The sequence below is a fragment of the Salarias fasciatus genome, chromosome 15 (assembly GCF_902148845.1).
Source record: "Salarias fasciatus chromosome 15, fSalaFa1.1, whole genome shotgun sequence".
Lineage (NCBI taxonomy): Eukaryota > Metazoa > Chordata > Actinopteri > Blenniiformes > Blenniidae > Salarias > Salarias fasciatus.
In genome coordinates this window covers 17,497,378-17,507,634 of record NC_043759.1, presented here as the reverse complement: position 1 = coordinate 17,507,634, position 10,257 = coordinate 17,497,378, and the positions used below count along the sequence as shown (strand labels likewise).

Genomic DNA, 10,257 nt, shown 5'->3' with positions numbered 1-10,257 from the left:
ACACACTGACGCACTTCGACCTGCATTCTGTTTTTAACCGACAGACATTTTTACCACCAAGTAAATTTACCTGAGCTAAAATGCATAAAAAATATTGCCTTTTTAAAAAACCTGCACTTTATGCATTTATGAAATTTTAAAAACTCATCTGTGATCTGGTGTCATTATAACAGTGTCAGTTATTTTTTCCCTTTTAGTCGTAGCTTGTTTTTCTATGTCGTTTAGACTGCATTAGTTGTTTCAGGTGTTTTTTTTTTGTTTGTTTTTGTTGTTTTGCCATTTCGCTGTTTGCCATTTCAACTTGATTTAGCTGTTTTTTTAAGCATTTCAGCAGTTTTAGTTCTTCAGGAAATTGTGAACCATGGTGCTTTTCTGTGTTGTTGAAAGTTTGACCTAAAAGATAACACCGCATTTAAAAAGAAAATTTCATGTGCAAATTTAGAGGGCGCTGTACAAGAGATAAAGAGTTTAATATGTCCCAGATGTTGAGTTAAGCATGATTGCTGTAAAACCGTATTCCTCTTACTTAACAATGACTGATTAACTGAAAAAGAAAGAAATATTGAGAGCCACCAGCTCAGTCAAGGTGTGAACTGTCTACACATCCAAAATAAGGAAGAAATTGAATTTACTGCACAAGGTACTTTCCACTCCTTGATTTTCTGAAGACACGAGTCTGAGACAGCAGGATGCCCCCTACAGACACCACAGCTGTCTGGAGTCATGTCAGGTCTCTGTTATCTGTTGGTTTCTCTTCTCTGGTCATTTTCTGATTCTATATTGTTGTTGTTATTTCTCATATGCTGACTCATTTCAATGCTGTTTTGTAGATATTTAGAGTCTCTCTTGATGTAAAGTGGAGTAGCTGTCTGTCGAGGCCTCAAAGTTCGTAATCCTTGGTGTGTGTGTGTGTTTGTGTGCATGTGGACAGCTTTTTTTTTTTTACTTCTGAGACTGTCTGGAAATTCAGGTGACAAATATTCACAAATTCTACATTAAAAAACAAACCAAAAAAAAAAAACCCTCCTTTGCTGGACTTGTCGTATTGCCATCTCTCAGTTTCTGCGGTCGAAGATGCGAACGCTCTGTCCTCTCACAGGAACCCAAACGAAAGTGAAATGCGTCTCCACGCTGCAGCAGCTCGCGTGTGAAACACATGTAGGAAGGAAGTCAAGCTCTGCTCTGTTTCCTTCGGCGTATAAAACCTGCCACTTCCTCAGGCTGACCACTCCGGGGCCATGGCAGCGAGACGCTGCAGCGCTCTGCAAACTGCAGCAACCTGGTTGTCATGGCACACGCCCCACTTGATTTTTTTCTTTTTTTTTTTTCTTTTCACACAGACACGACTGTCATGGTGCTTCTGGGCTGTGTATGTTGAGAATGAGCAATGAAACGTGTTGAGAAATGTTGGAGTCATCAGTCTGAATCAAACCAAAGCAAAGTGGAAGTTTCCTCTATCAGGGCTCTGTCATGTTGCTACTATGTTGATTCCTTATACTTAGATATTAGTGGAGGAAATGATCAGACATGCTGAATTTGGTAACAAACTGAAATTTGTGTTGACGTTAAGTCGACCTCTGAGTTTCAGACGTGGCACGGCTTCCTGTGGTCTGAAACTGGCACGTGAGAGGGTTTCATAATGATGCTTTCAGGGTCTTCTGTGTGTTTAGTCGCTTTAGTCACAGTCTTTGTGGTGCATTCAGGGGCTGATTAGTCCCGGGGTCTTCAAACCTTTATTGCTAACAGAGTTGTTTTTTTCCACTTTCCTCCAAATAAAGTTCATCTAGTGCTGCAAAACATGTTTACAAAAAGAGATATCCAAGCTCACACTGTTGTATATTTCTGCTGTACATACAAAATCTGTATCCTGTGTTGCAATCATATATTTCAAATTTATGACATATTTTTGCTCTTTTAACTTATTTTAGATTGAAAAAAGTCTGATCTATAACGGCTTAAAAAGTAGTAAAAGTTCTCTAAATGTTGTTTTCATCATTTTCTTGTTCCATTTTCTGCTCAAACCAGTGGAAACTTTGGAATGGTGTGAATTACGTCAATCATCGACTGTTATCGCCTGACGCGGTCCGATCTGACTGATGAAGTCCGTTATAGTCACATCTTCTTATTGAGAAAGTCCAGTATGAATGTTCACCGAAGCGAGGTTATGTGTCACACAGGAAACACTCAAAGTTTCCATCTTTACAACAGAAACTAAGTTTATGTCCGTTGTTTTTGTCTTTATTATTTCTTCTTTCTTTTTTCGTCCATGGACATGATTTCATTTCAGCTCGAAACCTCAATCTCCAGGTCTCAGGATTGCTCAGATGTCATCGGGGGTATTTTTAGAGTCTCTCAGCTGCGGACGAGCCTGCATCAGAATAACCCTAAAATAAAGGAGCCGTAATGTTTGCATGAGCGTGAGCAAAAAAACCGCCGCGCTCTCTGGGTTGTCTAGAAGTGGCTCACGGTGATCAGTGCGGTCTTGACTGCGGGCCTTTTCCAGGAAACCCCCCTCTGGACGAGAAATGTGTCAGCGGCTGGTCTGGTCGCGGCACCGTGAGACCGTATTTGGGCTTCAGTCAGTCAGTCAGTCAGTCAGTCAGTCAGTCAGGAGGTCTTTACTGTCACTGCTGTGGTGGGCTCTCATGCTCTCTCGCTGTCACTTCTCAGATGTGGAGCCACCAGTGAGTCACACTCACTTCTGGAGGCAGGTGTGGAAGGAATGTGGAACATTCAGACCGAGGCGTCCGCTGCCCACTTCACCTTTAACACCCTTATAGAGAAGGAGACAAAGACTACGCATTGGTGAGAAAGGGGGAGGAAGACATCCAAAAAATCATCAGTGTGTTTAATGCAGAGATTGAAATAACACCTCAGCAGAGATGATTAGTACTTGATCGGGGTCATTAACGGCTGCTGGTACGTCCCGAAGCTGATCGGAACCACATTTCAACTCCCTGCAGGAGCACGTTTCCTGGCTGGTATTTCTGTCTTGACAGTGATGTGGTTTATAGTGAAGGACAGATACCAGCTGTGCCCCCCCCCCCCCCCCCCACCCCCCCCCCCCCCCCCCCCCACCCCCCACCCCCCCCCCCCCTCAGAGGCCTAATTGCCCCTGACGCTGATTGTTTTCTCCGGCCTCTTGGCAGCTCTGCTTAGTAACAAGGGACAGGCCTCTTATCTGTCAGCGCAGCTTTCCAGCAGCAGCCCACCTCTGCTGGGCCTCATCATGCGTCTGCAGCCACAGAGGAAAAAATGCCTCATTTTGTTTAACTGGGTGGAAATTGTACCTCGCAATCCAATTTAGGACAGCGTGAAAGAGGGAAGGTTTGGCTTTCAGGAAAGCACATTTATTTGGATTGTTGCAGAGACTGAGATAACAGTATTCATCAGACTTGATCAGATGTGAAGCTGCCGTCCTAAATCAAGACTGAAACAGGCTCTGCTGTGAAATTACAGCCCTTCAGCAGGGCATTAGTGGAGCATGGGATTCTCATTGTGGGAACATTATAGTGATGATTGGGTGGTTGGTTGGTTGGTATTTTTCTGTTTTTTTTTTCCAGTTGACTGGATGAGAATGAGACATAACAGGTGAAAGTTAGCATAAGGTAGCCATCTCGCCGTGTACATGGACATCCCACCAGTTGTGGATCAATAATTTGATCATATCTCTGCTCATATACACTATCACTGGCCATGGTCATGTATAGAGTACAGCAAGTTGTGTGTTTAAACATTTTCTTTGCATTTGACCTGAAGCCACCTTTTTTTTTTTTTTTTTTATTTGGCATGCATAAATATCTTTAACATTTTTAAATTCTCACTCAATCTAATTCCCTTTCCTTCAATTTCCTCACACAGTCCAGAAAGGTGTTTGGCATAAACTCGTAGACTTGTGCTCCTTCCCCTCGTCTCCAAAGTGCCTTTCCTCAAGCTTTATTTTGAAATAGTTTAGTTTTCATCTAATGAAGTCACTCTACATGTTCTTTTTGTCTCGACTTAAAATGTTTTTTAAAAGAAATAATCATTAGTATTCTATTACCCATATCCCCCCAGCGCTCTCCATAAAGGAAATGCTTGGAAAAGCTCCATGACCTCCAGATTCCCTCCGAAACCTTCTGCAGCTCCACGCCACACTTAAAAACCACTATTCTACCAACAAGACCCTGCATGAGCAGATTTCTCACACGTCCTTTTATTACGTCTGCTGCCCATCATAGGAGCAAAGAGAGAAAGAGACTGGGACGCCCGTCAGCCATCAATAATGCAACGGTTGGCATTTGGTTTGTTTTGCAGCGCCGGCATCAGTGAAGCGTCGCTGCTCCTCCTGCTGAGGGAGCAGAGAGGGGCTGAACGGCAGACGCAGGAGGGGATCCTGAGGACAGGGGGGAAATTCAGCGCCGTCTGAAACGTGTCGTCAGATCCTGTGCTGCAAGGGTTCCTGACGACCTGCGTCACCAGGTTGCACTCTTGCAGTTTTGGCACAGGAAGAAGAGACGAGGCAGTAGACAAGCCTGTTTCCCCTGACATGATCTGCAGAAGCATGAGCTGCATCTGGTGTGTGTGAGAGAGTGTGTGTTCAGTCAGGAAGGAGGAGTGCACACAGAATAACCTTTACTATCTCCTCCTGTCATCTGGCAGCCCCCGAGAACTGAAGAGCAGGTCTGAGGCTGAGTCCAGAGGAGGGGGAGGGCTGAAGAGCAGAGGAGGAGGAGACAGGCAGAGCAGAAGACAGGCGTGCAGATGGGAGGACGGACAGAGAGGAGGAGAGCGTCGCAGGCGACACATCATCAGACCTACTGCCAGCGATGGATTTAAGTTTGCTTCAGTTCCTGGAGAGAGAGAAAGTCCTGGAGGTGCTTCGGAGGGACAAGCAGCTGCGGATCATCGAGGAGGACAGGATCAGGTCAGTGGTTTCAGACGGTCGCTGCTCCTCGCTGAGGCTCAGCTGGAGATGACAGAAAAACCACACAGAGAGTAACAGTTTCTCTGCTTTCTCATGCAAACAACAGTTTCATCCCACCGTCACAGCTGGGGTGTTTTCAAATCTCTTGATTGTTTTGATCATTTGACAGATGAGAGAGATGTCAGTCTCCTCATCTCACCTACACGACAGTAGCTTTAATATTCCAGTGAACTGAGATTAGATGCAATCGATTGATAAAGTTGTGTCTTTAACTTTAACTCAAAGCTAAATGTAAAGAATCTTTCATGTGGATTAAGGATTCTGAGTAGTTTGTGTTGCTATGGTTTTTCTTGTTGAATCTTTGGGGTTTTGTTAAGTGAGTCCGTTCTTGCAGATTGTTGTCATTGTCTTCATTAATAATTATTATTCTTGAATACTCTTATTTTCACATGTCTGTTTAATGTGGAGCTGATATGATGACTGAGCCTCTCTATCCTGGGATGAACAGTCTTGTCTTGTTTAGTCTCGTCTCATCTTAATGCTCTACTAGTTATAGATATTGCCTATTCACTCAGGCTATTGATGACTTTAATTCAAGTCTTTTTCGTCCTCCATCTCCCTTCAGAAGGATGAAATATGAGCTGCAGGAGCTCCGGAGGAGGGGGGCCAAGAGTTTCACCCGACAGTACGGCGAGCGGACCTGCGCCCGCTGCCAGAGGCCTCTGGGAAAGTTCTGGAACTCGGGTTCGATCTGCCGCGGCTGCAGCCACCGCATCTGCACCAAGTGCCGCGTGGGAGCGACGGACTGGAAGTGCACGGTGTGCCACGCCTACAGGTAGAGAAAGAGAAAGAGAAAGAGCCGACCGACCATGTGACTCTGTGGCTGACAAATCACTGCACTGAAAGACTCTCTGTGGCTTCACTGCCACTGACTCTTCAGTCTTCACCCAATTTCAGTTTAAAGCAGAACGCCTCCACGGGGAAAGAGCAGATTCACACAAATATTGGTCAAATTCAAACATCCAGAATTGATTGACTGAGTCAAGGATCACGTCAAAGTTTCCCAAACTGAGTTTCACCTACATGTTTGTACAAACTGCAAACCTAATACAAAGTTCCATTTCAAGCAAAGTTCAAACAAAAAAATCTCATCGACAGTTGAATTATTAATGGTGCATTATGTTTCACCACTGCGACGCGGTAACAAGTCAAAGCAGCCTGGAGGTGGAGCAAAAACCCCAAAACGACCAGAATGTTCTTCCCTCTAACCTCAGACCTATGAAATGTTTTCAGCGGCGGCAGCATCGTCTCTGAATTCTTTAGTAGCTCAACAGCATCAGTGCAGTTTGCTGAGATATTTTATTTTCCACCTGCTCACTGTTTTGTTTTGTTTATTTTCTGTTCTCGCAGGGATGTGAAGGTCCGGTCAGGAGAGTGGTTTCTATTGGAAAAGGCAAAGAAATTTCCAGCCACTGGAGGTTTGTTTCCATCACACTCTGTTGATTTTCCTCCTAAAATCATGGCCATTATTTATTGATGTTTCCATTATATCATCCACTTTTATCACAACAGATAACAAAAACAGTTAATGTCTTTGTGCAATGTGGAATTTCAGTTTAACATTATTTTCCTGAATATAACAAAGCAGTTTTGTTGTCTAGTATTTTTAATTAAATCCTGAATTTCTTCACATTTATCAGAATTAAAAAAAGTGAAAATCAGACCATACAATTAACACTGAAGTGTTTTAATGTCCAAGTTCCTCTATGAGTGCTCTCATAAACTCTCCTACTTCTGTAACGTTGCTCAATATCTGCGATTTTCACAGATAAATACGAGACGGTCGGAGAGAAGCTGTTAAAGACTTACGGCGTGCTGAGGTGAGACTGACCTCCTGGTGCTGATCTGAAGTTTTCCAGCTCAGTTTCATTAATGCTAACTTTAATAAGTATGTATTTATTTGTATTTTTCAGTCATATATCTATCGTGCCTCCAACTCCTCCACCATACTTGGATTATCAGTTTCTGAGCAGATCTGGGGTAAAGTACTTCTATATTTCCAGCATTACTGTAGAATTACAAAACACGAATTGGTTGTGATTTACTGTTTTGATTTGTAGGATTCTAAAAACTCCAGGCCTTTCACCAGTTCAGTGGAGGATCTGATGGCTTCCTTCACAAGTCACATAAAAAGTGAGTAATTCACCCTGTACTTACAACACCAGGGATTACTTCATAACTGCACGACATGCAGCAGCACTTCACACATCTACACACACCTCGCAGATGTGTGTGTCGGGTGCAAATACTCACTGGCGGTGTTTCATTTTTACTTTCACTCTTCAGGTTTTAACACTTTCAATTTTCATTCATCACATTTCATAAAATATATAAATTTTTGCTTTTTCAGTTTTAACCCTTCAGATATCTCTAAAAAAAATTCCATACAACTCTAACTTCCTGTTTCTCATGAGGTGAATATTTTAGTATTGAGAAATGTTGAGCACAGAATTCTGCATCAGCATCACATCCTGGAGATCATATCATGACCTGCTTATAGGCTCAGTGAAAACCACAAAGGAAGAGGTGCAGAATCCTCTCTGACCTCATTAAAACTGCAAAAGCATTTCGCTCATAGTGGAAAGTCCCGTACGGACAACGCTTCAGCTCCGTCCCGGAGGTCATGGGATGACTGTGGGTCGGCCGGTTGTCTTGCTGGTTTGATTCCCGCCTCGCTCCGTCACCAAGTGTCCTCGATCCCCAAGTTGTTCCCAAACGTGTCCAGACTCGTCCTCTTGACTCTTGACTCTTGTCCTCGCAGAGATTTCCACCTCTCAGAGCGACGTGAGGACCGACCAGCTGAAGGTTGACAGCAGCCGCCGGGGCTCTTGCTTCAAGACCCAGAAGAGTCTGTCGGAAAGCGACATCAGCAAAGCCATTCATGTGAGTCGACCGCTGCTGCGAAACCGGGAGTGAAACGTCAGGATGTGTTTTGAAATGTCTCACCTCCGACGAGTGTTTCTAAGTGTTGAAATGACTTCGAGGAGTGACGGTTGCTCATTTTAAAGTCACTGGAGGAATTACTCTTGCATGCTTTGCACTTTTCATTAATAGTGCTTCTTTTTTTTTTGTTTCAATGAGGCAGCCTTTGACCTTTGACTGAACTATGTGTGCATGTGTGCAGAAAAGCTAAAGCTTAATTAAGTACTTTTTAACGGCCTCTGCTGGTTAGAGGGTGGAATTACAACAACTCCTCCACGTTTTGTGCTACTGAGAGTGCAGTAGAGTAAAGTCAGCCTTCTTTGTATTTCCACGCAGCTCTTTAAAGTCCCGAGTCTTCCAAACCTGTTCAAGAAAAACAAAGACAGCGATCAGGAGGGCTCGTCCACCGGGGCAGAAGAAGACACCTTCTTCGGTTCTGACTACTCTGGTGGAAAGAGAGTGAGTGTGAAGATAAGAACATCCTGTGTGAAATCAATCAGATTGCAGACGTCCTTCTTAGACAGAAGGCTGTACTAAGACTGAATGAAGAAGATCCAGATGAGTCTATAACGATCTGTTTTTTTTTTTTTGCTCAGGGGAGCAACAGCAGCATCGGCACAGAGTGCGGCCTGTTCGAGAGCGTCGCCGTCAGCGGGGAGCTGGAGCTGGCTCTGGCCTACAGCACCCACACTTCCTGTCTGGAGATCACGGTGGGCGCCTGCAGGAACCTGACGTACGGGGACAGCAAGAAGAAGAAGTGTCACCCGTGAGGACCGCTGCTGTAGTTCAAAGTGTTCCGTCTTTCTTCCGTGATCACACATCAATAACTCAATCGTTCTTTGTTCATTTCACCTATAGGTTTGTCAAACTCCACGTGCTGCCAGATAAAAGCCCCAAACTGAAGACATCAGTGAAGAGGAACACAACAGATCCGGTTTATAACGAAGTTTTAAAGGTAATTCAAAGGAATATCTTCTATTTTGGCTGCTGGAGATTCATCCTTGATCTGATCTGCTCAGATTAAATTGAAACTTCGTATTCTCTCCCCAGTTCGACATCGAGCGCCATCTGCTGATTGGGAAGAGGCTGCAGGCCTCCGTGTGGCATTTAGGCAAACTGAGAAGGAAAACGTTCCTGGGCGAGGTTCTGCTGCCGCTGGACGGCTGGACAGTCGATGACAAGTTCTCCCAGGGCTTCAACTGGTACCCGCTGTGCCCCAAGGTACAACAGACTCAGATATGAGCGATTCAGCAAGTGTTCAGCAGGAAATGTCACACACTGACATCCTGTCACTGCAACTCTGCTATCTCACACCATCTCTTATTGCTGTACAATAAAACACTCCTGCTCTTCTGCACATTTCCGTCTTTTCTATGTTACTCACTTTGTGCACAAGGTCATTTTTTGTTCTAATATTTAACTTCAGTCCTTCCACTCTGATGATTTAGGAAGTGATGCTTTTAGTGAAAGGAGGATTTGTGTTTCTCATCTTCTCCTCTTTTTTGTATCCATCAGGTTGAAAGTCTGGAGGGACTGATTGTGGATTAGGACTGCTGAGCAAAGTTCTTCATTCCAGCTCATTTCAAAATGCACATAAAGAAGTCTGATTGATCACTGAGTAGTAATTAATGTTAATTTATAGATGCTTCAATACTTTGCTATTATTTTTAATCCATGAATCCTTTTCTAATCCGAACACACTCTTGTATTGTTGTGTGTTGCTATACACACAGATGAACACTACACCATGCAAGACTGGACCTTGGTTTGTTTTATTTCTTTGTGTTTTATATTTGAGTTTGACTTATTCTGTGAATATTAAATAACTGAACTGAGAAAAACAACTCTGCAATATGTTCACCTGTTATTTATTCTAATAAATTGCAAATAAACCTGATAAAAACTGACTTGAGTTTTTATTCAATAAAATATATATTTGAAAATTTGATATCATATTTTAAACATTATTATAACCACAACTGTTCATTATTTAGTAGAGTGGGACAACTGGTCTTCTAGCAAGACCCTCCATCCCACTGATTCTATTTTGCAAATGTCTTGTTGTTGTTGTTGTTGTTGTTATTTTCATCACTGCCCACATCGCCATCTTGTGGTATTTGATGGTATTACAAGACAGAATGGGGCTTGTTGACTCCCTTGGTCTAATTTGTCAAACGAGAAGACAGCTGTAATTATAAGACGCTCCATCTACTTTACAAAGTTTGCTTCTGTAGAGACACCAAACACTAAATAAACCAGCTGTTAGTAACATCTTTGAATAAAATGGCAGGTCACATGCACATTCAGGCATAATCATGCAACTCTGCCAGACTTCCCAAGTTCCTGGTTCCAGACAGATTCACATAGAG

The 10,257-nt window shown here is 43.3% G+C and overlaps 1 protein-coding gene across 1 annotated transcript; it reads left to right on the top strand.

The window, feature by feature from the left end:
- Positions 1-4,760: 4,760 nt before the first annotated feature.
- On the top strand, positions 4,761-9,513 carry LOC115402030 (synaptotagmin-like protein 3). Its single transcript, XM_030110446.1, has 12 exons — positions 4,761-4,906; positions 5,532-5,741; positions 6,317-6,384; positions 6,735-6,786; positions 6,880-6,946; positions 7,027-7,099; positions 7,728-7,849; positions 8,225-8,347; positions 8,485-8,654; positions 8,747-8,843; positions 8,939-9,109; positions 9,404-9,513. Exons 1-12 carry the CDS (start codon positions 4,809-4,811, stop codon positions 9,434-9,436), a joined length of 1,284 nt encoding a protein of 427 aa, XP_029966306.1. The 5' UTR covers positions 4,761-4,808; the 3' UTR covers positions 9,437-9,513.
- The last annotated feature ends 744 nt before the right edge of the window (positions 9,514-10,257 follow it).